The 27108-nt window shown below is 40.4% G+C and overlaps 2 protein-coding genes and 1 long non-coding RNA gene across 5 annotated transcripts; 1 reads left to right on the top strand and 2 right to left on the bottom strand.

Moving 5' to 3' along the window:
- Positions 1–708: 708 nt before the first annotated feature.
- Positions 709–11361, bottom strand: LOC306911942. The gene is made up of 3 exons (XR_013788288.1): positions 11331–11361; positions 4117–4182; positions 709–1909 (listed from the first exon to the last, which is right to left on the bottom strand). It is a non-coding gene; the product is annotated as an uncharacterized lncRNA (long non-coding RNA).
- LOC306911941 (uncharacterized protein) lies at positions 1887–3222 on the bottom strand. The gene has a single exon (XM_079487673.1). It carries the CDS (start codon positions 3107–3109, stop codon positions 2027–2029), a length of 1083 nt encoding a protein of 360 aa, XP_079343799.1. The 5' UTR covers positions 3110–3222; the 3' UTR covers positions 1887–2026.
- A 469-nt stretch (positions 11362–11830) lies between the features above and the next one.
- Positions 11831–26870, top strand: LOC306889104 (uncharacterized protein). Of its 3 annotated transcripts, none has more exons than XM_079447809.1 (3): positions 11831–11869; positions 20763–20843; positions 24718–26870. In XM_079447809.1, the coding sequence occupies exons 2-3, from the start codon at positions 20778–20780 to the stop codon at positions 26212–26214; spliced, it is 1563 nt and encodes a 520-aa protein (XP_079303935.1). In that variant the 5' UTR covers positions 11831–11869; positions 20763–20777; the 3' UTR covers positions 26215–26870. The 3 variants fall into 3 exon arrangements, with proteins under 3 accessions (XP_079303935.1, XP_079303936.1, XP_079303937.1); XM_079447810.1 differs by lacking the exon at positions 11831–11869 and adding an exon at positions 11962–12047; XM_079447811.1 differs by lacking the exon at positions 11831–11869 and adding an exon at positions 11962–12047 and having other exon boundaries at positions 20749–20843.
- The last annotated feature ends 238 nt before the right edge of the window (positions 26871–27108 follow it).

The following is a 27108-nucleotide window of genomic DNA, read 5'->3' as shown; positions in this document are numbered from 1 at the left end:
AAAAGATCTCCGACATATGCTTCCGCTGTAAAAAGAATGAAGACAAAATGTCTCAGAAATTTTCATTTGGAACAAAAGTCTGTGCCTTAATGATTGTAAGATGTGGCACCGTATTTCCAGAGACTGAACTTTAAACACACCAAGTATCATCAGTCATTACTTTTTCTAACATTAGAGAAATAAATATACCTAAATATAGGCCTTCATCATTGTGATAAGAACTAAAATGACAGAAGCCATCTCTGCCAACATTATATTGTTTAATTTATTATTATTATTATTGTCTCACGTCCCTTTGGTTTTAAAAAGAGAGGGTGGGGTTTGTGACATATGGATGTGTGGTCACACCTGTTGAGCACGAAAACCCATGAGATCCCAGACAGTCACACAAACCCCTGAAATTATTCCTGTAAAAATAAATGAATTTCACGTTCTTGCATTCAGTCTGTGTAAAGTCATCAAATCAATCGCACATTTAGACTCAGTTCACTCAACCAACCATTGATTCGCTGACACCCAAAGGGGCTTCCTATAAATAGACATACTGTAAGTAAATACTACAGATTTTGTAAACTAACTGACAGTTTACAGACAGTTGCATGTAATAAAAATATTATATTATTAATAAAATAATAAAATTCAAGTATTTTCGTGCTTCAACTTAATGTGTAGATACACAATTGAACACAATAAAAACACACAACAGTTAATGAACATTGATTTAATGTTATTTTTATATTGTAAATTACAGGTCGTGCTGGTTGTCTTTTGTCTCTTACAGTAAATGTTAAACAACAATGCAATGTTACTTCATTGATTCATATTTGTTTGTAAATTGCATTAAAAAATTTTTCTAGAAAAAAGTATATTTGATCAGTTTAATAAGCAGTAAAACAATAGACTTTTAATTAATAGCTTTCGCCATATAGTATATAGTACATAGACAACATAACTACAGATTTTGAACAAAAGAGAATAATATCATGTCTTTCATCATATCAGGACTGAATGGACAGAAGGTCACAAATATTAAATGACTTGTACTGTATCAGATTAATGTACTCAAGAGTCTGTTGTTTTGCCCTCATATACAGTATTTGTTTGTTTTCAGTCTCCAGCATTTACTGTTCCGTCTCTCAGGCTTTTGTCTCAGAGATGGACAAAGTGAGGCAGGAAGATTCACATGTTGCCAGTGATCAGACACAAACACACAGTGGGGGAGAGATGATGTCGGTCTGTTTCTCACACAAAGAGTGTTTTCAAAATGTTTATTTATGAAATAACGTTCAGAGAGTAAATTTCAATGAGAGCTTCCAGAGGCTTCCAAAGTTTATGCCTATTTCAGCATAATCGTAAGTGTTAAAAAAATGTTTATTATATATGTGTATACACTGTGAGAGTTTTTGCTTTTAATATAGTGGGATTTTCTGCATCTATAGTTTATATAAATTATTCCCCAAATCGATTTTTCACAGTAAATCTGGCTTTATTCTTGTTACTTGTCTTGTAAAAATGTAAAACATGTCTTTTTAGTGCATTTCGTTGCACTAAAAATACATTTCGTTGCACTGTACTTGTATGTGTGTAATGACAATAAATTGAATCAAATCAAATCAAATCAAATCTCTTAAGGTTATACAGCAGATTTGCCTGTTCTTGCTCTGATGTGTTACCATACAAACTTTTGAATTTTTTTAAGGGAATGGCCCTAGAAATCCCAGGTAAGCCATTGCTGGGATGATCATCTGTCCGTCCTGCCACCCTTTATGTTGTATTAGGTGTCTCACGTAACAGATACTGCAGAAAATTGCTCTGGTCAAATCTGTCATCCCCCTGCATCAGGTCTATGGCATGTTCACACATACAGTATGAGCAGGAACGCTAGGCATCTTTTCTCTGGTGTTTTTGTCTAAGGAGTGAGGAGAATGTCACAAATTATTTTTGCAATCGATTACAGTGGATCAGTTAGGCCAAGCTGGTGTGATTTGAGGGAGCACTTATTTGCATGTTTATTGATCTGCGTATACTAAATGAAGCAAAGGTGTTGAGCTGCATGTCGTGCTTGGTTTGATTCTGCTCTCTTTTTGATGTTCTCCAGTTCTTCGGCTTTTTCAGGTTCTTTGATTTCCTTCATCTTCTCAATGAGAAAATCAATGTGCTTAAGTGTGAACAGAGAATCAGTGTTCAGAGCAAGAGTCTTCAGACCCTCCACACAGTTAAAAGCTTCCATTACCAGCTTGATTTTCTTGTTGTTTAATTCTTGAAGTTCTTCATTCAGCTTGTTGACATTAGAAAGACTTTTCTCATAATTATCATCATATTCCTTCTTTAAATCTTCATTAATCCTCTTCTCAGACTTTTTCTGTGTTACATATATTTTGTCTTCTTTGACATGTTTGCTGAAGTGGCATTTCTTTGGACACACTGTGCAGTGATCATTTTTAAATACATGACACCAGGAGATATTTTTAACCCACCAGCATCCTGGATAGTGACAGTTCTCCTCACAGACGGTGCAGCACATCGCCTGTTTAGCTACAGCAGGATCAATATCAACCTTTACTCTGTAGGACACTTCAACTGTGTCCTCAAAGTTCTTATTTTCTTTGTGTTTCTCCAGATCATCTTGAGCCTGTTTCAACTCATGTTGTTTTTGCTCCATTGTTTGAACATGTGCTTTTTGTTCGGAGATGTTTTCCTCAAACCTTTGCCGTTTTAGCAAAACATTTTGGGTCGTTTTTAATCTTGCTTGTTTATTCATGTCAAGAAAGTTAAAAATTCCTGCCATTCCTTTGTAACTGAGATCCCATGAATGATCCTGCTTCATTTGATATTCTTCATCAAGAGTCTCTGACTGACGGTTGTCAAACAGAAAATAGATCGGCTGGTTCTTCTCATCTACAGCACATTTGACTTTAGCTTCTTTGACGGCTGTCAGAGCATTTTTCGGTGGAAATCCATCGGAGTGTGTGAAGAGTAACACAATATTTTCTTTTATATCTTCACCAAATAAAGATTGAATAGCATCAAATATGTATTGTTGTCTGTCAGTGAGTCGATTTTGATCTGCTTTAATCACAAAGCACACTGCATTGATTACATAAAACATATTATCAGATCTGCATAACCTTAATAAATTGCCTGCAATCTTTTTATCCCATTCAGTTCCTCGAGTGTCTCCATATCCTGGTGTGCAATGATTGTTAGGTCGAGTGAACTCTCTGGTATATAAACTTCATAAACAGTGATGATGGAGGTCTGACTGTGAGCTGATCTTCTGTCACTCTGATCATCTGTGATCTCAAACCATATCTTATCTTCTCTCTTCACACCACACATGTAGTTGATCATAGTATTGATGAGGATTGTTTTTCAAGTGCCTGTTTCTCCAACCATCAGAATGATTTTATGAGGTTTCTTTTGGGTCTCTTTTACCAAAGATGACTTTTCTATACGACTCAGATTGATTCTGATGATCTGTTGTTGTCTGCAGACGATATCGAGCAGGATTTCCATCTTCAATTAAGATGCTTTTCTTGATGAGTTCATCAGTTTTTGCACAACGCATTTCACTGTAGTGTCAGATAAACATAATCATTTTATACTGCACTTTGCAATGTATTAATGTGTATATGAACAACATGTGTCATTATGTGATATTTTTACTTCCACATTTTACATGGCACATTAATGTAAAGACCAGGTTTTGTAAAAGTTTTGGTTGATCAATAGAAAACTGTGTTTTAAATTTTATTAATTATATCTGCAATTTTTTCAAAATTCAACCCTAATCCACACAGTTCAATGGATGTATGCAAACATTTTATTTGTCAACTATATTTGCATTTAATCAAAAACATATGACAAGAAAAGGCAATAATGAAGCCACACCCCTAAACCTAACTGTCACTGGTGCATGTGAAGATTGTACATTGAATACCACTTTACAGATTCCTATTAAATAGCCTTGTAAAATAGATATGAATTGCCTTGAGAATGTTTTGGTTTTTGCAGTCTGTGTTGTCAAACTGATCATGTTTTCTTAATTTGATGATGTATTTACTATTTGCATGTGTTTTTATTTGTTTGCAATGATGTTTGTTAGGATGTTTATACCTGTGTGAGAAGCGTTGACAATATATCATGACTGTTTCCAGGTCAGAAACTTTTTCAGGTTTGATGCTACAGATTTAAATAGACATTAAATCTAAATAAAGTCTTTACACATTTTTGGAGAAATCACAAGTCATATTACACAAAATGGCAAATTCTACTCAAGAAAAGCATACAAGATATAAAATGGCATATACATATTTGTGTCAATAATTCTATGACTCTATGGGTGGGTTGCACCAACAAGGACTATTCTTAAATCTTGATTAAATCAAGGTTTATTTAATAATTATGTTGCACCAAACTGTAAACATTGCTTCTGAGGGCGGGGCCAAACGCCAGCATTGTTATTTAAACGGGGATTTAGTGTTCAATCTGTAGGAGAAGCAATTTAGCAGCAGAAGCGTACAGAATTGTGTAAGTGTATTTAAATTGTGTCTTGTTGAGTTTTAGTACTGTGTTAAACTGAGAAATCGCTTTGTATTTACTTCCGCTCTGTCACGTGGTGAAACCGCGTGTAGTATCGTTCCTTCGTTCGTTCTTGGGCTAGTTTCATTTGTTTGCTTTGTGTGCGCGTGTCATCTGAGGGCGGGGCCTGTTGAATTAAAGTAATTAGACGGGTATTTAAAAAGCGTCTACCCACCGCGGCAGCGGTCGCGTGCAGCCCTCATCGCGTGAAGACAGAAGAGAGTAAAGACATCGACTCTACCTGCGCGCGACTCCACCGAGCCCGGGACACCGACAGGGCACTTGAGTATTGCACTTCTTTTTGTACCTATTTTGTTTTGTGTTAACACTTGCACTTTTTGTCTTACTTGTTTGCACTAATACTTAATCCTTTATTGTTATCTTTAATGTTTCTCCCTATTTTCTTTCTGCTTCTCTTAAATATGTGTTTTAAAATCCTTTCTGTTATCACAACAAGTAAATCATCTGCCGCATGCCGAAGGCGACGCAATGCTAATAATCTTCACAATGTATCACTGCTAGCAACTGCCCCTTCTACTTTCCCAATAGGATTGTGGAACTGCCAATCTGCTGTGAACAAAGCTGATTTCATTACAGCTTTTGTTAAACGTTCTGGTCTTTCCATCGTAGCACTTACAGAAACATGGATCAAACCAGAGGACTCTGCCACTCCCGCTGCCCTCTCCCATAACCACACTTTCTCCCACAGCCCTCACATCACAGGAAGGGGTGGAGGCACCGGTCTACTCATCCCCAAAGACTGGAAATTCAATCAACTAACACCCATGTGTGACAACAGCTCCTTCGAGTTTCATGCTGTTACTATCACCCACCCTGTTAAAAGTCATTTTGTAGTTATATATCGTCCTCCAGGTCAGCTTGGACATTTCTTGGAGGAGCTGGATGTGCTTCTTTCATCCTTCCCTGAGGATGGTACTCCCCTGGAGGTACTAGGTGACTTCAACATCCACATTGGAAAACCACAGGCTGCTGACTTCGTCAACCTGACCGCATCATTTCTCCTCGAACAGGTTTCCACATCAGCAACCCACAAGTCTGGAAACCATCTAGATCTGATCTTCACAAGGTACTGCTCCACTCATCACTCTCAGGTCACCCCGCTGCACACGTCTGATCACTTCTTCGTCACCCTCGACCTCACTGCTCCGGATATCACAGATGTTTTACCGATGGTCACCTTCCGGCGCAACCTGCAGTCTCTCCTTCCCTCCTGTTTTTCCTCTGCTGTCTTCTCTGCACTCCCCCCCTCTGATGAGCTCTCTCTTTTGAATACAGATAATGCCACAGACACTCTGTGTTCCACGCTTTCATCCTGCTTGGACAACCTATGCCCTCTTGCATCTGGACCAGCCCGTGCATCTCCGTCGGCTCCCTGGTTATCGGATGTACTGCGTGAGCATCGCGCCAGCCTCCGGTCAGCTGAGAGAAAATGGCGCAAGTCAAAAGACCCTGCAGACCTCTCTCTCTACCAATCTCTTCTCTATTCTTTCTCTGTAGATGTCACCTCTGCAAAAACAGATTACTACCACTCGAGGATCTGCAACTCTCCGGACTCTCGTATGCTCTTCAAAACCTTCTCTGCTCTCCTCTGTCCGCCTGCTCCCGCACCTTCATCAGAGTAAACAGCTGCTGATTTTGCATCGTTCTTCGTAAAGAAAACTACTGCCATCAGCAGCCAGTTCTCTACGCCACCACCTGCCGAACCCGCCCACATTCCTGACACGTGTGTGCTCCCCACCTTTTCTCCTCTGTCTGAAGCTAATGTCCCCAGGGTCATTGGTTCCAACCACCCTACCACCTGCCCACTGGATCCCATCCCCACTCATCTCCTCCAGGCCATCTCTCCAACGGTTGTGCCTGCTCTGACCCACATCATCAACTCTTCGCTCACCACTGGGACATTTCCCACAGCGTTCAAAGAGGCCCGCATCACACCGCTTCTACAGAAACCCACCCTGGACCCTACACTGCTAGAAAACTACAGGCCTGTCTCCCTTCTTCCCTTCATCGCCAAAGCCCTGGAGCGAGTTGTGTTCTACCAGCTCTCCTCCTTCTCTCATTCCACAGAGACTGCACTGCTCTCAGTCATCGAAGCCCTGAGACTGGCAAAAGCATCATCCATGTCATCTGTGCTCATCCTACTGGATCTGTCTGCTGCCTTTGACACTGTCAATCATCACATCCTCCTGTCTTCTCTCAGTGCTATGGGTGTCTCTGGAATGGCGTTGCAATGGTTTGAGTCCTACCTCTCGGGTAGGTCATTCAGAGTATCCTGGAGAGATGAGGTCTCCGCGTCCCAACAGCTCAACACGGGGGTGCCACAGGGCTCAGTGCTTGGACCGCTACTCTTCTCCATTTACATGACATCCCTCGGCTCGGTCATTCAGAAGCATGGCTTCTCCTATCACTGCTATGCCGACGACACACAACTCTACTTGTCATTTCAACCGGACGATCCGACGGTCGCTGCTCGCATTGCGGCATGCCTGAGTGACATCTCGCTTTGGATGAAGGATCATCACCTGCAGCTAAACCTTGCAAAAACGGAACTGCTTGTGATCCCAGCCAACCCAAAGATTCACCACAACCTTGCCATTCAACTAGGCTCATCAACGATTACACCTTCCAGCACAGCCAGAAACCTTGGGGTGGTAATAGATGATCGGCTTAACCTCACAAGTCATGTTGCCAGCACCACCCGGTCCTGTAGATTCATCCTCTACAATATTAGGAAAATTAGACCTTTCCTATCGGAGCACTCTACGCAAGTCCTAGTCCAGGCTCTTGTCCTGTCCAAACTGGATTATCGCAATGCGCTTCAGGCTGGACTTCCTGCTTGCACAATCAAACCTCTCCAGATGATCCAGAATGCGGCGGCAAGAGTGGTCTTCAATGAACCGAAGAGAGCGCATGTAACTCCGCTCTTCGTCAGGTTACACTGGCTCCCTGTTGCCGCCCACATAAAGTTCAAAGCTATGCTCCTGGCCTACAAGACCAACACCGGGTCTGCACCATCGTATCTCCACTCGCTAATGCAGATCTATGTTCCTGCCAGATTACTGCGGTCTGCAAAGGAACAACGACTAGTGGTACCATCCCAAAAAGGAAAAAAGACACTCTCCCGTACTGTAATGGAAATTTTCTAGTCTAGCTTCTTGATGTGTCTGTCTATTTGTTTACGAAGTGTTTATCTATGTTTTCTTTTCTATGTTATCATGTTTTTCTCTATACGCGTCATACCACTCTGCCTTTGCCCTCGAGCAGAGGCCAAGATGTTCTGTTTGAAATAAAGGGCATCACTTCTCGTAAACCAGCTCGGGATTCTGGCTAGGGGGCAAAGGGAGGGGGTTTCACGTTTTAATATATAAACTCTGGGTGTAGGAGGAAAGAGCGCCTTTGCTCTGCACCATGCTCATTGCTTATGATGCAGATTAAACGACAATAAAATACTTTGCAAAGTACCTGATGTCTCTGTGTGTTGTGTTTGTCAAAATTGACTCATCTAGATTAAGGAATAAGAAAATTCCACAATAGTACCTTCTCTGGATCTGTTCCACATTGGTGGAATGATCTACCAGCTGCTACAAGATCAGCAGACTCGGTTACCATCTTTAAAAAACGCATCTCTTCCGACAAATTCTCTTCCCTTTCCTTCTTTTTAAAAAAACAACAACAACGTACTAACCTCACTATTCTTAGCTTTGTATACTGTGCTAGGCTTTAATGGACTAGTTTTGATGCACTTATTTATTTTGTTGCCTATGTTGTTATAATTGCTTCCAATGTTTCCTCATCTGTAAGTCGCTTTGGATAAAAGCGTCTGCTAAATGACTAAATGTAATGTAAATGTAAATGTAAAAACAATCACGTTTATATTTAATCTAGGTTTTAATTTTGAACTAAATCTAGATTAATTTTAATTTCAATAAGGGATTACTTTAACTTTAAACTACTGAGGAGGTGTAAATAATAAAAAACACATATCTGTAATAACATGTGCAGGAAAATGATCAGAAACAGACACATAACCGTCATGTCATGCTTCAGTGATGTGTTTGTTGTAAATAAAAATGGAAACAAATAAAACACCTCAGCACAAGTCAGGTCATGGCGGTTGAATAAACTGGGTGGTTGACTGTGAAGGGTCAAGTTCAAGATGCCCTGCTTTCTTATCCAGTACATACAAGAACAAAGTCAGAAACAGAAAAGACTGACGGTCAAGTTTATGGACATTTTTGTTCACTAAAGGCCCCCACCGCATCTCTTGATGGTTTTCAGTCTCTGTCATTATGTCAGATTGTTTTCACCTGTACCTTGTTTCCTGTTTGTGTATTTAAACCACCCCTTTCTTGATTCCTTTGCTCAGTGTTTCCAAAGTCTAGGGCAGTTCATGCAGCGCTTTTAGGTAGTTTCTGGAGAAACTACTTTGTGTGCCCGGTGTGGGTCCTTTGTTGTATTTTTATTGAAATTATTCCTTTGAAACTTTTTGAGTTACTCAAAGATGTTTTGTTGACTTTTTGGAATGCCTACTAGATTTGCAATGTGAACTTTTGGGATTTACCTTTTGAAACTACTGCCCTGAACACGACAGAGGACAAACCCCAGAAATACAATAGTAATTAGGTTCACTTGACACGGAGTTTAAGATATTAAATTTGTTATTATACCCAGTATAAGTAAACAAACAGTTGTTCGCCATTTCTGCTGGAAACTTTCTCTTCTGTCAGACTGGCGGCAGGGGGAAAACGTATTCGGCGTATTCATATTGTTACTTCAATCGGGAATGACCAATAGAAAAAGCCCTTTCATCTTGGTGGGTAGAGACCGCCCACTGAGATACAGCTCAACTTCGCAAGCAAAAGTTTTAAACCCGCAAAAAAGACAGCAGAAAAGAAAGGAATATTTGTCGTTCCGCAAAAACAGACAGCAGAAAAGAGAGCAATATTTGTAGTTTCATTATGAAAAGTTTTTAAAGTGCACATAGAAAAATATAAAATGTAAAAGATTTACACGCAATACAAATAATTTTGTCATCAATTTCAGATTTTTTTGCGATCTTTCGTCTTTTAATAAAAATATAATTAGTTTTACTAATTTATAAAACACAGAATTTTTGATTGCATAAAAAAGACACAAAAAACCTCCATATTATTCCAGCACCTTAGAATTGACAAATTAAGCACCGCCCTCAAGGCTTGAGAACGTCTCGTTCCCTGATGTTGTGTAGAGAGACTGTATGGGGTTTGATCTTGAGAACCTATAATCTCCGAGATAATTTATAAAACGCCAATGGGCTTGGCGAATGACACACGCATGCCAGTCTCCGCCCCGTACATACGGGTATAAAGGAAGATTGTGGCGGTCATTCACTTACCCTTTGTGCTGAGGAACCTGAGAGGACCCTCCTGGTCGCCGCAGCGGTTCGGCGCAGTGTTGTGACCGGACGACCAAGAGGGGAGTCACTACGTATAGGGCACTTGTCCTAGTATAGTGGTCTACCTGAGTAGGGATGACTCTACCAATACTGGACCTGGTTCCAAAAGACGGCTCCGCCCAGTCTGTTACCAAATGCCAATGCTGGATGGAATCCCTGTACTTCGCATTGAGAGGGGGGAAGTAGGGAGGCTAAAATAGCGCACTAGTCCCACCTGAGGAGGGGAGAAGGCGCTTTCGCAGGTGTGCGCCCAAACCTTGGGACCTTGTCCACAGGACCTGATCGGGCAACGGTTTTCCCCCCGGGGAGAACACCAGGACGAAAAGAGGTGCCACGTATAGGCGTACAACCACCTAGTGGCGGGGGCTCTAGCCTGTAAGACAGTCTCCCGGACCGCTACCGGCAAGCCCCTCAGCGACAGAAGGTCCCTTCCCCTGCGACCGAAGGTCCTCCTTCTGGGCGTGGAGGGTGGAGCCATACACTGCAACCCGATGCACGCGGCTGCCCTCTTAAAGATCTGTAGCTTTCTGCCAAAACGCCCAGGGGAAGTCTGCTCAAGAAGAAGTCCGCTGCTCTGCGTCGTGAATCAAGCAGGATTTTAAAGTCTCGAAGACAAGTAAAGTTAGACAGCATTTGCAAAACGGGTTCCGAAGAAGAAAGGATAAGTGAATGACCACCGCCATCTTCCTTTATACCATTATGTACGGGGCGGAGACTGGTGTGCTCGTGCCATTCGCCAAGCCATTGTCATTTTATAAATTATTATCTCAAGATCAAACCCCAGTCAGTCTCTCTACACAACGTCGAGAGACCTACTGAAGGGGAAATGTGTTTTTGGATGATCAGACTGATCAACAAATTATCCTGAGAAGGGTTGGAAATGGCAAAATTATGTTTCACTTACATGCACAGACTGTTTATTTACTTTTTACATGACAGTGCAACTGTTTAGTAACCCTGGCAAATCCATCACGGCGGACAAAATTAATCGCATATGATGGTTTGAATAAAGGTTAATTATTTTATCCATGATTTGTTCATGTCTGTTTAAAATTAAATGGTGCAACACAATTTGAATTAAAATAAAACTAGAATCAACATCAGCTCTAAACTCTCTCTACATTAATCCTTGTTGGTGCAACCCACCCTACAACCTTTTTAAGTTCTCCCACATTACCTGACTTGAAGATAATATATACAGTATATATTAAATATCCTTAATTCACATCTGAGATAATTCAGTTTTAGGTCATAATGTTTTCAGAATTTAGTAAAATGAGTCTACAATACTTACAAGGTTATCTGTTTTTCATCCTTGTCCAACTAACACACAGTTAGATTCAGAGTTCATTTATATACTGAAGACAACGCCCATTTTCTGAAGATCATGTGATTTAGGAGAAGACGTGTTTATCATCACTACAATGACAAAAAGTGAATATTTATTTACCTGGGCAGAACAGTTTGATCACTATCAGCACTCCTATGGTGTGTTGTGTTCATTTTTTATTAACAGTACTTGCCAGTGGAAAACTTGTGTAAAATGTTGTGTTATGGCTGTGCTTATACGTCCATGATCATCAAAAGTTTTCGAAGCCACTATCACGGTCCCATAATGCAATGTATAAAAACGGAAAACACAGCAACGTATTTCCCTTGAAGTATACATTAATTTAACTGTTAATATACAGAAGTTTTTACAGTGTAGTAAGGATAAACACGTCTTCTCCTAAATCACATGATCTTCAGAAAATAGGCGTTGTCTTCAGTATATAAATGAACTCTGAATCTAACTGTGTGTTAGTTGGACAAGGATGAAAAACAGATAACTTTGTAAGTATTGTAGACTCATTTTACTAAGCTCTGAAAACATTATGACTGTTCCGCCCTTCGGCGTTTTAATTTGTTTCCTAGTCGGACACGTTAGTACGGGCAAGCGTTCGAGCCGAGCAACAGTGCGGAAATCACCCTCGTGTCTGCGTCATTACAGAGTTTGGTTAAATCTTTGTCTGTAAGTCCTTTTTTCGTCAGAATTGTGGTTTCTGTATGATGTATGTTTACTTTAAGTAATGTGTGTTATTACGTTCGTGACTCTTTCAGTTTCATCGCGTATGCTCTAGTTTGAAGCTTTTTTGTTTTCTGACTCGCTGATTTATCTGCTCAGCAACGAGCCTCGACGTTTCGCCTTAGATTAAGTAGTTGATTTATTTACATCTGTTGATTCGTATATATATTATACATGTAACAGTCTAACAGGTAGTTTGGTGATATTGCGGATGTTTGTTTTATTACTATACATTAAGGACACCTGTAGTTTATTGTGTGAAAGTGTTGATATAGAGAATGCTGTATACTGTATAGAGAGTTACTGGGTAATTCATGTTTATTGTGTAAGAGACACTTCAGATGTTACACTTTTGTAATGTTATTTTCTGTTTATTATTTCAGTCTTACAGACTTAATTGGAGAAAACACTAAGAAATAAAACTGAGGAAGAAAAGAGTTCAAAAGATAAAACATCATTCCTCAATAAGAAGTCTGGAGTTTCTCTTCATTGCTGTTAACTATCTGTCTAGCTGTACAAATCAGACGTCGTACATGAGGGCAGAATAATGACCTTAAACGGAATTATCTCAGATTCGACGACATTCTTTAGAGTTTGTGAATTAAGGATATTTAATATATACTGTATATATTATCTTCAAGTCAGGTAATGTGGGAGAACAAAAATTGCAGGAACTTGAAATTTTAAATAAAATCGAATAGATCTTGATAGATCTAGAATTTTTTTTTAAAGAGTATAAAGAGTTCAAAGAGTACAAATGAAAGTTTGTTTTTTGTAAAGTATTTTCTGTCCTAAAACACAGCATTAACAACAAAATGATGAAATGTAACATTCATGTAGGTTTATTAGATTGTTTTAAATGGAATCAATAGCATGATAACAGTTAAAGGGTGGGAACACAACTCTCGACATTGTGTCAAACTGACAGATGGGTTTGACACAACGTCTCGTTCCCTCCATCAGGGAACAGAGGTTACATACGTAACCGAGACGTTTTTCTACCTAAATTTAAAAGTGTCATGCATTTTTGTTCTGTGTTTACAGGAAATCATGTTAATTAAAAACAATTGTTTTCAATTATTTAGAGTCATAGAATTATTGACACAAATATGTATATGCCATTTATATCTTGTATGCTTTTCTTGAGTAGATTTTGCCATTTTGCGTAATATGACTTGTGATTTCTCCAAAATGTGTCAAGACTTTATTTAGATTTAATGTCTATTTATATCAAACCTGAAAAGGTTTCTGACCTGGAAACAGTCATGATATATTGTCAACGCTTCTCACACAGGTATAAACATCCTAACAAACATCATTGCAAAAAAATAAAAACACATGCAAATAGTAAATACATCATCAAAATAGAGCTCTAAGCAGCAATTACGGTGTCAAGCCCTAGGGCACAAAAGAAAATACATGGGGACATTCTGATGATTAGTTTCTGCAGAGCAGATACAGTATTTAAAAGCATAAAGAGCACAATATAATTGCTTATAACTTTTGAAGACTAGGTTAGACTGGCACCAGTGAATCGGTATGAGCTCAGGATTCAGATGAAAACATAATTTTGTTCCTACAATGTAGAAGTTATAGGCAAAAATATATGTGAAAGTTTGGTTTGTTAGTGGCGCTAAAGGGATTGAGTAAGAGAATTCAAATTTGCTCTGATAATGATGGAAAAGCCATCCAGTATCTGTGAAAAAAACTTTCCTGGGTATGGTTCTATGGGCTGCAATAGACTTCCATCACGGAATAATAATAATAAGAAATCTAACGGATACTATAGGGGTCTCCGTTCCGGCTTGACCCCTAAATATAGCTGCAAGCAGCAATTATGAGGTCAAGACCAAATCCTTGAGTACATTAAAATCTACCACAATTTTTTTATGTAATTAATTACTGTATTAAAGCTAAAAAACATAAATTGTACTGGAGTATGCTTTACAATGTAGTCTCATAAGGTACAGATAAAATGGACTTGAGTAAAATACTACTATATCTGTTTATTGCACGAAACTATAACCGTATAAAAGTCGAGACTGACAGAATGGGGTTTGACTTGAGAACCTATCATCTCCGATTGTACTTTTAAAAGGCCAATGACTTTTCGACAAGTTCACGGCTAACGAGCTTGACTGCCTGACTTCCTTCGACTCTGGAGCAGCTAAAGGCTATGTCGAGGTACCCCAGGTGGAGCGTGCTGTCGCAATACACCTGTGCCCAGAGACCGCCACCACCTGGACGTACCAACCAAGGCTCCCTTCCAAAGCGGGTAATTTCTCGTCATAACTGGTATCGAAGGCTTACACAAGCTGCCTCCGTGCTTCACGCCATGGTCTTTCTTCAGGTCCACCAGGCTAAGGCGTTGAAGCAGTTAAACGAGGGTAAGTGCGACCCAGCGCTCATGCAGGAACTGCGCACTGCCACTGACCGGGAAACTAAGGTGACGGCAGGCATGCTGGGTCGGACGATGTCCACTTTTGTGGTCCAAGAGAGACATCTTTGGCTTAACCTTGCACAGTTGGGAGATGCTGAGAAAGTCCACTTGAAGTCCACCCATCTTGAAAGGTGGGCTGTTTGGTGACACCGTCAAATACTTTTCACAACAATTTTCAACGGTGAAAAAGCTCCATCCCCGTGCTGTCCAGCTCATTGGGAGGTGTTCGGGCAGCCACAGGTGGTCCTGTTTGCCTCCCCGCCCCCTCCCGTTTGCCACTTGGGTACTCCCTGACTGAGCCCCTCCTCGGCATGGATGCCTTTGAGCACAGCTGGCCGTGTGACAAGCCGAAGTACACCTTCCCCCCCAGTGAGACTCCCCGCCAGGTACTGTGCGGAGCCAGGGAAGAGGAGCATCAAGTTCTGCTAGTTGCACCCTATTGGCCAACTAGACTTGGTTCTCGGAGCAAACGCTTCTAACAACCACTCTCCCCTGGCCGATTCCACTGAAGAAGGGCACGGTTTGGCACCCGAGACCAGAGTTCTAGAACCTCCATGGATGGGACGAGGAGATCCTGAGTGACCTGTCTCCGGCAGTCGTGAGCACGGTCACTCGGGCAAGAGCACCAACCACTAGGCGACTATCTCTATAGGTGGCGCCTCTTCTCGCCGCTGTGCTTCCTGCAGCACAGAGTCCTACGGTAGGTGTCATGCTGTCCCCTTCACATAAGTTTTGTCGGACAGCACGACCTGATCAGTAGATTCCTAAGGGGCGTGCAGAGGGCTAATCCCCCTTCTGCGCTCCATACCCTCTTGGGACCTCATTTGGTCCTGGTGGGCCTGCGTACGGCCCTGTTCGAGCCCCTGGAGAACCCAATCTTTCTCACGATGAAGACGGCTCTCCTGGTGGCGCTCGACTCCATCAGGAGGGTAAGGGATCACCATGCACTCTCCCTGTCCAATGAGTGCTTACAGTTGCGGGTCTCCACAGTTGGCTAGACCCCAACCTGGCCACATGCCTAAAGTCTCCACCACTCCCTTCAGGGAGCAAGTGGGGAACTTGCAGGCGCTCCCCCTGGAGGAAGACTCGACCCTAAACGTGTTGTGTCCAGTACGCACCATGCGCCTCTATTCGGACTGAGCTCTGCGCTGGCCTGCTGCACCAAACGAGAGTGCCTCTCAAGTTCCTCAGTTCAAAAAAGTGAATGAATGGGCTGTGCCATCCATTTTGGCCAAGTTCATTTGCCTTTTTAAAGTATAATCGGAGATGATAGGTTCCCGAGTCAAACTCCATTCTGTCAGTCTCGACACAACGTCTCATTCCCTTCATCAGGGAACCGAGGTTAAATCCGTAACCGAGACGTTACCCTTCTGTCGGTCTCTTGACGTTGTGTCGACAGAATGGGGTTTGACTTGAGAACCTATCATCTCTGACTGACTTGAAAAGGCCAATGAAAACTGTTGAATGAAAATTACTTTTTTATTTCTGAGCCATCACATCGAATGCTGATGACTCCTGCATTTATTATTCCTGGTTCTACGACGTGGTGCAGCGGATTGTCCCTTCCCTCAGAAACTTGCCCTTTCCCGGACCGTCACGGTGGCTGGGGATCACAATCTGTCTCGGCTATGCGATTCAGTTCGCCTAGCGCCCGCCCAAGCTTCGGGGTATCCTCTCCACCTAAATCAGAGGCAAGGATGCTCCTGTGCTTCGGGCCAAGGTCGCCAACCTTCGGGCGAAGGGTGAGATTGAGCTTGTCCCTCTGGCCGAGATATTCTCCGGGTTTTTACAGCCCGTACTTCATTGTCTCCAAGAAAAGCGGGGGGCTGCGCTTTTTTATTTTTTATATTTATAAAAAGCTTTATAATAAATGTATATTTATTATAGCTATATAATTTTATTTATATAGCGCTTTTCACAATTTGCATTGTTCCAAAGCAACTTTACAGGGGAAAAACGAAAAACACAAAAAAAGGATAAAACACAGAACATGGATAGTTTAACTTGTTATAAAAAAGACCTAGTAAATAATATCTAATGTCAGCATCTCCTGGTGGTTTATTTAGCATCTTTTGCATTAAGTGAATGCTTAGCTGAAAAGATGCGTCTTTAATCTAGATTTAAATTGGGCGAGCGTGTCTGATGCTCGAATAATATCAGGAAGGCTATTCCAGAGTTTAGGTGCTACGTATGAGAAAGCTTGACCCCCTTTGGTGGATTTAGTTATTCTAGGTATTATCAAGTCCTGAGTTTTGAGATCTTAGAGAGCGTGATGGGTTGTAGTGTGATAGAAGCTCTGTTAGGTAGGTAGGGGCTAAACCCTTTCAGGCTTTATAGGGGATTAAAAGAACTTTAAAGTCTTAATGTGTATCCAGTGAAGGGTTGATAACATTGGGGTTATGTGATGGTATTTTCTGGACCTGGTTAGATCTCTGGCAGCTGCGTTCTGAACTAACTGTAGTTTGTTTATTGATGATGCAGGACAACCACTAAGTAGCGAATTACAATAGTCAAGTCTTGAGGTCATAAATGCATGAATAAGCTTCTCCGCGTCAGCAACACACAGAATATTTCGTAACCTGGCAACATTTCTTAGGTGGAAAAAGGCTGTTTTTGTGACATTTGAGATGTGATTTCGAAATGAAAGGTTGCTGTCTAATATAACGCCTAGATCTTTTACTGTATTTGTTGGAGTAACAGTACATCCTTCAACTTGCAGTTTATAATCAGAAATATTCAGTTTGCGTGTCTTTTGTCCGATTAGTAATATTTCAGTTTTATTAGAATTTAAAAGAAGGAATTTATCTGGTCTTGATGAGATATATAGCTGAGTATCATCTGCATAGCAATGGAAGCTAATTCCATGTTTTTTAATAATGTTTCCGAGGGGCAGCATGTATGATGAATTCATGGCTACGGTGGTGTGGCGGAATAGCCAGGTCGGTTGATGTCTGTTTATTTGTTAATTTAGCGACTGTGCTAAATAAAAACCTTGGATTGTTTTTGTTGGTTTCTATGAGGTTATGAAGGTGCTCAGCCTTTGCTGCTTTTAGTGCCTTTTTATAAAAATTTGCACTCTCTTTCCACGAAATTTTAAAGACCTCTAATTGCGATTTTATCCATTTGCGCTCTAGTTTGCGTGTTTCTCTTTTAAGGGCGCGAGTGGTGCTATTGTACCATGGTGCAATATTTTTCTCATTAATCTTTTTTGACTTCTTGGGGGCGACAGCTTCTAATGTATTAGAGAAAATAGTGCCCAATTTGCTGGTCATGTCATCGAGCGATTCGTTATTTATTGGTATGATTATTAAGGGAGTCAGATCTGTCAAGCTCTTTGCGAAAATATCTTTAGTAGTCGAGGTAATTGGACTCGATAACGAGTTAAAGGGCTGATTCCTGCCGTGCGCAAAGTACCTGTTATAAGATAGTTATCGGTGACATCGTCGCTTTGAGGCATAATATCTATATTGGTTAGATCAGCTCTGTGAGATATAATCAGGTCTAGTGTATGATTAAATCGATGAGTGTGTCCTTTAATGTGTTGTATTACCCCAAAAGATTGTAGTAGTTCTGTAAACGCCAGTGCTAATGCATAGTTAGCGCTATCTACGTGGATATTAAAATCTCTGACAATTAGTATTTTATCAACGTTAACCAATAGGTCCAATAGGAAGTCTGCGAACTCTTCAGAAAATCAGTATAGGGACCAGGGGGTCTATACACCGTAGCCAATGTAGAAGAAAGCAATGATATTTTACTTTTGTTAGGAATAATTATGTTCAACGCAAGCACTTCAAATCATTTAAATTTATGCTCTGTTATCTGAGTTACAGTAAGAAAGTCTCTAAAGATTGTAGCTACGCCGCCACCCCGACCAACCGGACGTGGCTCATGCATATAATGATCAACTACATGTGTAGTGTAGTAACTTCAGCTATATAAGGACTGAATCACACACTATAAGGGTACTGTGTTTTTATTCCTTTTACTTTACAGAACATCCAGCAGCAACGTAACACTTCTTTGTCACCGGTGCACACACACACCTCCTGAACAACTGCACCTCTTGTGGTGTGGAGTGGAAGGCAAAAGTATAACTTAAATATCAGGATACCACATGTAGTGTTCAGAGAAAAGACAAGGTTTGGTTTGAGATTCCAGATGAACATAGTGACAGAACATCAGCTCACAGTCAGACCTCCATCATCACTGTCTATGGAGTTTATATACCAGAGAGTTCACTTGATGTAACAATTATTTACACATTAGGATTTGGAGACACTCAAAGAGTTGAATGAGACCAAGAGATAGCCAAAAGTTTGCACATTTATTCACATCTGATAAGTCAGTCCATCAAATTGATGCAGTGTGCTTTGTGATTAAAGCAGATCAAACTCGACTCACTGACATACAAAAATACATATTCGATGCTGTACAGTCTTTATATGGTAAAGCAGTGGTGCAAAAAGTGGGTATGCGCTATATGCGGTGCATAGGGGCGCCAACGCTATGGTTTAAAAATGTGAAATAATAAAAGTTATAAAATTTATATAAGTTATTGTATATATAAAAAGTTATATACATTTAAGAGGACTAACAGGCTAGGCGGCACCGGTGCCCTCATAAGATTCCATCATATAATTTATTTAGACATAGAAGGGTAATATCGCGAGTGGGCGGGGCGCTGTGAGTTACGTTAAGTACGCAGTAACGTTGGTGAGTTGTCGTTGAAATTTGAATTAGAAAAAGATGGATAAACCAAAAAAGCCTTCGGGGGCTAAAAATAGAAAAAGAAAGATGGAAAAAGGAGATGGCCTGTCAAGGGATGCGACAGCAGCTAAATACGTGGATGGTGAAAGGCAACAGGTAGGATTTAAAATGTGACGTCTATTCTTGCAAATACAATATTCATGTTAACAGACTAACGTTAGCTAGCGTGCTTGCTGTGCAATCGACCGTGGAATCATGAATAGATTTGCTACCAAACTTGGAGGCTTGCAAATATAAATATTGACTGGCAAGTATTTGCTAACTTAATGCAAAATAATGTTGCTGCTGATATCTACATTTAGATTTTGGTTAAACCCTATTGTACCAATGCCATGCATGAAATATCTCAATTTTATTAAAGTAAAATAAGAACTGGTAAATATAAGGTAGCATGCACAATAAATGACTAGAAGCTGGAAAACATTCCTTATGCAATAAGGCTGGTTTATCATGGAATTTATTTTACCACTAGCTTCATGTTAGCTCAGCTGTGCTGTCAGACATACAGGCTACTTTACATCTGCTGGGTGACATGGAAGCTGCAAGGGCCACATTTCTCTCTCTTTAAAGATCTGTGCTATATGTGTATGTATGTATGTATGTATATATATATCAGCACAGACCTTTAAACAGAGAGAGATGTGACCCTGTAATTACTTTTCTATATGTATGTGTGTGTGTCATATTTGTACTTTTTAAAATCCCAAATGTTAATGTAATTTCAACAGCAGCACAACCTTACTGCATAATAGTTGTCTTATCTGATGTCATCCCTAGGCTGATTTAAACATTTTATTTAGGCTGCTATATTTAACAGCGAGTTCATTTTATTCAGGTGTGAGGATGGTGGATCAGGAAAGACAGGGGAAAGCAACAGGTAGGTCTAACATTAGGTGGAAGTGTAGAGGGAGCTTGATACCAACAGATTAATTTCTTAATGTTATTAATATGGAAAAGGTAGGGGTGTAATGGTTCACAAAATTCAGGGTTCGGTTCGATACGATACACTTGTGTCACGTTTCGGTACGTTTTAGATACGGCAAAAAGAAAGAAATGGCCAAATTTCCATGAATAAATGTTTATATATGTGTGTCCATATACCATATAATTATGGTAGGCTTACAGTAGCTGTCTGATATACTTTTAAAATAAACCTTTATTATTTCAAGCCCATACATGATGATGTCCGGCACACTTTTTTATTAACCTGTTTCTGCATACCCCCTAACACTGAGTAGTTTCGCCCCTGTGGTAAAGATATTATAGAAAACATTGTGTTACTCCTCAAACAGGCTTCTTCCCAAAAAAGCTCTAACAGCCGTCAAAGAAGCTCAAGTCAAGTGTGCTTTAGATGAGAAGAACCAGCCAATCTATTTTCTGTTTGACAACCTTCAGTCTGAGACATTTGGTGAAGAATATCCAACAATTCAAGATCAGTTATGTGATTTCAGTTATGAGGGAATGACATGACCCAACCAAAAACCTTGAAGATGACTCAGGATGAACAGGAACAGTTGGAAGCAAAGTCTTTGGTGAGTAAATGTTTTCATTAAGCTAAAATGTCCTCAATGTTTGCAGTCCTGTTGTCTTAGCTCAGCCATCTTGTTTATCTCTTTCTCTCTCTCACTGTTCTGTGAAACTCAGCAAGCTGTGAATTTATCTTTTCCATTCTATCCTAAACACTCAGATGTAATGTGCAGATTTTGGAATGAAAAACTGTTAAATCCAATTTTAGCTCTAATTCTTTATAAGTAATTTGATTTTCAAATTAAGAATTATGTTAGCTATGTGACTATGTTTTACAATATAATTAAACAACTGTAGTTTTAAAATGTATCATAGTAGGTGTAAAAAATGTATAGGTCAACCTGTCCTCTATGGGGGACTATTATAATAAATAAAGGAATGATTTTTCAATTTAACAATTCAAACATAAAGTTATATAATATGTTAATAAATATATAATTTGTTAATAGACAAAGTAATATACATATTTGAAACAGTTTAATTAATTCGTATTTTAAAATGTAGATAGAACAACTTTAAATCTGTTTACTTAATTTAGAACTTAAAACATTAATAATTTTAAAATGCATTTTAAATAAAGCTTTTGCAAAATGCTTTTCTTTTTCATTTGAATTAGTCAATCAGGAAATGCCTTTGGATAGTTTACATGTGTAACATTGAGGAACCAGGCAGAGAGTAGATCCAATCGCAGTGTAGAATTTAATGAAATAAACAAAGACCAAACAAACTGTAATAAAGTTAAAAGCGATGAAGGAAGGAGACAGGGTCGGCGTGGCTGGAACTGTGAAATTTTAATTAAAAAATAAGATACAAAAGCGCCACTACGCATATATTCGACAATCCCTCATTCTTCACACTATCCTTCATGCGGTGGAGCCATTGTAGGGGGCGTGGTCCGAACAGAGCATGAACTCCCACCCCAGGAGGTAATAGCGGAGGGTGAGGATGGCCCACCTGATTGCTAAACAATCCTTTTCAATGGCTCTCCTGGAGAACTTGCAACTGATGTACACAAAAACCACTCCTCACCCTCTGCCTCCTGGGAAAGGACCACCTCAGGCCCCTGCCCAATGCGTCGGTCGCAACAAAAAGGGCAAAGTCAGGAGAGTGCAATAACGGGCCGCCACACAGAGCAGCCTTCACATGGGTGAAAGCCTGCTGACACGGCTCCATCCACTGGATGGGATTCGGCGCCTCCTTTTTAGTGAGGTCAGTCAGCGGGCTGGTGAGGTCGAATAATTAGGTACAAACCTTCTGTAATAACCTCGCCAGCCCCAGGAACTGACTCACCTCCTTCTCGGTGAGGTCGCAACTGCTGCCGTCTTGTCAAATTGGGGACGCACCTGACCATGACCCAAGTGGAAGCCCAGATACCTTACTTCCACATGCCCAATTGCATGCTTCTTCGGGATAACTGTCAGCCCGGCTCCTCTCAGCGAGCCCAGAACCGCCTTCAGATGCTGCATATGCCGCTGCCAGTCATTACTATTAGTCATTACGGAAGTGTGACAAATTTGTGTAAATCGAACGGCGTGGTGAAAGCTGTTTTTTTCTTTGGATCAAGGAGATAAGGAGATATGCCAATATCCTTTAGTGAAATCGAGTGTTGAATAAAAACAAGCCGCACCTAGTCGATCAAGCAACTCATCAATCCGTGGCATTGTATATGCGTCGAACTTCAACACTTCACACAACTTCAGCATTTACTTACGCCCCGGCTTAGTCTCAATACGGTGCTCGAAGAGGTTAGTGTGGCCAAGCAGGGGTGAAAACACATCCGCGAATTCCGCTTGCAACCTGGCAACGGCTGGGATCTTGGCTCTTCGCATTGTACATGCTACCTCTAGGAGATATAATAAAGCAACACAGAGTTAGCTTTCACTGTTATGCTGATGATACGCAACTTTATATTTCCTCGAAGCCTCATGAAACACAGCAATTCCATTGAATTGTGGAATGCATAAACAATGTAAAAAAAGTGGATGAGTAACAATTTCTTATTACTGTACTCGGACAAAACAGGAGTGTTACTTATTGAACCAATAACCGCCATACGTAACAACCAAGAATACTCCTTAACTATTGATGAATGTTCCATAAAACCCCCATCTTCAACAAAGAATCTTGCAGCAGTCAGGCAGGCAGTCAGCGGTCCCCTTGAAACACTCAGAGGCTCCTGGGGCATATGGCGTCCTCGTCCGCAGCTATTTCGCTCGGGTTGATGCATATGAGACCGCTTTGGCTTCAGAGTCGGGTTCCCTGGAGAGCGTGGCACACCGGCTCAAGGCGTGTTCCCATCATGTCTGTCTGCCGGAGAAGCCTAGCCCCTTGGACAGACATGTCTCATTTCAGGCTGGAGTCCCTGCTCGGCTGGGGTGTGGTGTGCAATGGGAAGGCAGTGTCGGGGCACTGGACGGGCTGGCCACTGGACGGAACATCTAAGTCTGCTAGTTGCGCCCAATTGGTTCTCGAAGCACACGCTCTGACAGCCATTCCCCCCTGGCACGGACCGGCACCCGAGACCAGACCTCTGGAACCTCCATGTCTGGCCCCCGGACGGGATGAGGAGATCCGAAGTGACCTGTCTCCCACAACAGTGAGCACAGTCACTTGGGCAAGAGCACCAACAAGAAGGCGACTGTCGCTATAAGTGGTGCCTCTTCTCACCCTGCTGCACCCAGCACAGAGTGTCCCGGTCTGTGTCGTGCTGGGCACCACGACCTGATCAGCAGATTTCATAGGGAATACCACTGGAATTCGTGACGCAGCGCAGAGACCAACAGAAAGGGAATGTCTTGGTTACGGATGTAACCTTGGCTCCCTGCTGCAGTGAACGAGGGTGCCTCTCAAGTTCCTCAGCCCAAAAAGGTGAATGAATGGGCACTATCTTACCTTTTATACCCGTATGTACGGGTTTGGAACAATGCACATTGTGAAAAGCGCTATATACATCAAATTGAATTGAATAAAGTGCAAATGAAATAAAAATAAAATAACCTAAAACCCAATTTTGAGATTTTAATGTTGGAAAATGGTTGGTAAGGAACCATGTCACATATTCAGTATAAACAAAGGCGCATATTGATTGGAAGTGATGGTTAACAAAATTTCATGACATCACATGCAACATATGACTATCATTTATTTATTTATTTTTTACTTTAAATTTCAGAGCCTATAGCCTCGGCAGTGCTCCGACATGTGGCGTGGTTGCACATGGGGGGAACTAATGTTCCATTCCCATCTTGTTGTCCTTTCCTGAAACCACCCCATTTCCTCTCTCCCACTTCACATCCTGTCCCCTCTCTCACTGTACAACTGTACAAAATAAAGCAAAAATGCAAAAAAAATCTTAAACAAATGTTTGCCTGTAGGTTGTGATAAACTTGTACGCCTATTGTGTACCAGTTTAATGGTACAGTTAAAAGTTTGATTTTCCTTACATTCAAGTGTACCACAATAGGTTCATATAGGGTCCAAGTATGTAGCCAAAAAGGTAAAACATTTAATACTTTATACCTGGAGAAATACAAAAAGGAACACTAACCCTTCAGGCAATGCTAGGCAAAAAAAACCTCCCAGTATTGGGTAAAGATCAGTGTTTAACACATTTTAAAGTGAAGCCACAGTATCAAGGTCCATATTCTCAGACTTTATAAAAAACACACAAACCATCTCCTTATATAAAACAATTCAAAAACTATTAAATTAGAAAAACAAACACTTAAAATTAAGCCTTTTTTTGGTACAGTGTACACTTAGGATAAACCTGTCTTTTCCGAGATTAAATGAACTTTAACTGCTGTAAATGTGTTTACTAACACGTGTACAGCAGTAGCAATTACAAAGTTTTGGTGTTCATTTGTTTTATATTTACAGGAAACAAAACAGACCAAAACTGATAAACTCATCAAGAAAAGCATCTTAATTGAATATGGAAATCCTGCTCGATATCGTCTGCAGACAACAAAATATAATCTGAAACAATCTGAGTCGTATAGAAAACTCATCTTTGGTAAAAGAGACCCAGAGAAACCTCATAAATCTATTCTGATGGTTGGAGAAATAGGCACTGGAAAAACAACCCTCATCAATACTATGATCAACTACATGTGTGGTGTGAAGAGAGAAGATAAGATCTGGATTGAGATCACAGATGATCAGAGTGACAGAACATCAGCTCACAGTCAGACCTCCATCATCACTGTCTATGGAGTTTATATACCAGAGAGTTCACTTGACCTAACAATCATTGACACACCAGGATTTGGAGACACTCGAGATATGAGCTCCTATCAGAAGATTGCTGTGAATCTGCTCAACTTATGTAGACCTGATGATGGACTCCAAGAAATTGATGCAGTGTGTTTAGTTATCAATGCATCTCAAAACCGACTCACTGACAGACAACAATACATATTTGATGCTGTTCAGTCTTTATTTGGTGAAGATATAAAAGAAAATATTGTGTTACTCTTCACACACTCCGATGGATTTCCACCAAAAAATGCTCTTACAGCCGTCAAAGAAGCTCAAGTCAAGTGTGCTGTAGATGAGAAGAACCAGCCCATTTATTTTCTGTTTGACAACTGTCAGTCATTGTCCTGTGATCAAGACTGGGACCTCAGTTGTAATGGAATGGAGGTTTTTTTTACGTTTCTTGAACATATAAGAACAAAAGGCTTAAGATCAACTCGAGAAGTTTTGCAAATACGGCAAAAGTTTGAGGAAAACATCTCCGAACTAAAACCACATCTTCAAACAATGGAGCAAAAACAACACAAGTTGAAACAGGCTCAAGATGATCTGGAGAAACACAAAGAAAATAAGAACTTTGAGTACACAGTTGAAGTGTCCTACAGAGTAAAGGTTGATATTGATTCTGCTGTAGCTAAACAGGCGATGTGCTGCACCATCTGTGAGGAGAACTGTCAGTTCATAGAAAGCGGGTGGTTCAGTAGGTTCACAGGCGGTAATGTGATGAAAAATGATCACTGCACAGTGTGTCCAAATAAATGCCACTTCAGCAAACATATCAAAGAAGCCAAAATATATGCAACACAGAGAAAGTCTGAGAAGAGGATTAATGAAGATTTAAAGAAGGAATATGATGATAATTATGAGAAAAGTCTTTCTAAGGTCAACAAGCTGAATGAAGAACTTCAAGAATTAAACAACAAGAAAATCAAGCTGGTAATGGAAGCTTTTAACTCTGTGGATGGTCTGGAGAAGATTGCTCTGAACACCTGTTTTCTGTTCACACGTCAGCACATTGATTTTCTCATTGAGAAGATGAAGGAAATCAAAGAACCTGAAAAAGCTGAAGAACTGGAGAACATCAAAAAGAGAGCAGGGGAAAATGAGCATAATTATTAATTGATATACCGCTGACATAATCATATATTATTGATCAACTGTGGGGTCAACAACCTGTCTTAAGGTGCTCATATTGATTTTACAGCCAAAATGATCACGTGACTAAATCCCTTTAGAGTTTATCATTGTGATATCAAAAGAACACAAACAGCATCAAACCTATCCTGAAACAGAGACTGTCCATTTTCTGATCTTCACCAGGAACTGGACAACAAACAGCTACTGTAAGAAGATGTATAAACCATGATGACTGGAATATTAAACCACTGTGTTGCTACATATCTCATTTTCAATTCATAAATAGATGTTTTTTGAGAGATGCTGTAGTTACAGAATCTACCAGCAGAGGTCAACAGAGTCAAATTAACCAGCCAAACTCTGAGCTCTGGTTACAAACATTTAATAAACTTCAGCTTCTCATTATCAATTTATATGCTTTTTTAAAATAGAATAGTTTAGTTTTATCTGTTTTTAAGTGACAGAATTGCATTTGACCCAAATCCACTTTTCTCTTTGACTGAACAATTTCCTACAGTCACATTTACCATAAATGTATGAATGGTGATGTAACACACATATACTGTGTGTTTTTGTCTGCCTTTCATTTTCGTTTCCACTTTCTTGTGCTGTAAAATTAAACTTAATTAAACAATTGCTTAAAATGAAAGCAGGTGATTTTTGTCAATTCGTTTTTCACCATACAGACATGAACAAAACCCACATTATACCTTCAGCACAGCACTCATTAACACAGAAACAGCATCTCTGAACAACTTAAAATACATGCAGATAAATGTGTTACAGTCTGATCGAAGGGAAAGTTCCGCCAAAATCAACAGCTTTCATGATTTTCACAGAGTCCATTGACCTTCATTGTATGGACACGAAACCACA

The sequence above is a fragment of the Barbatula barbatula genome, assembly GCF_947034865.1.
Source record: "Barbatula barbatula genome assembly, chromosome: 23".
Classification (NCBI taxonomy): domain Eukaryota; kingdom Metazoa; phylum Chordata; class Actinopteri; order Cypriniformes; family Nemacheilidae; genus Barbatula; species Barbatula barbatula.
Note: the sequence above shows the minus strand (reverse complement) of the source record. Positions and strands in the feature narration are given on the sequence as shown.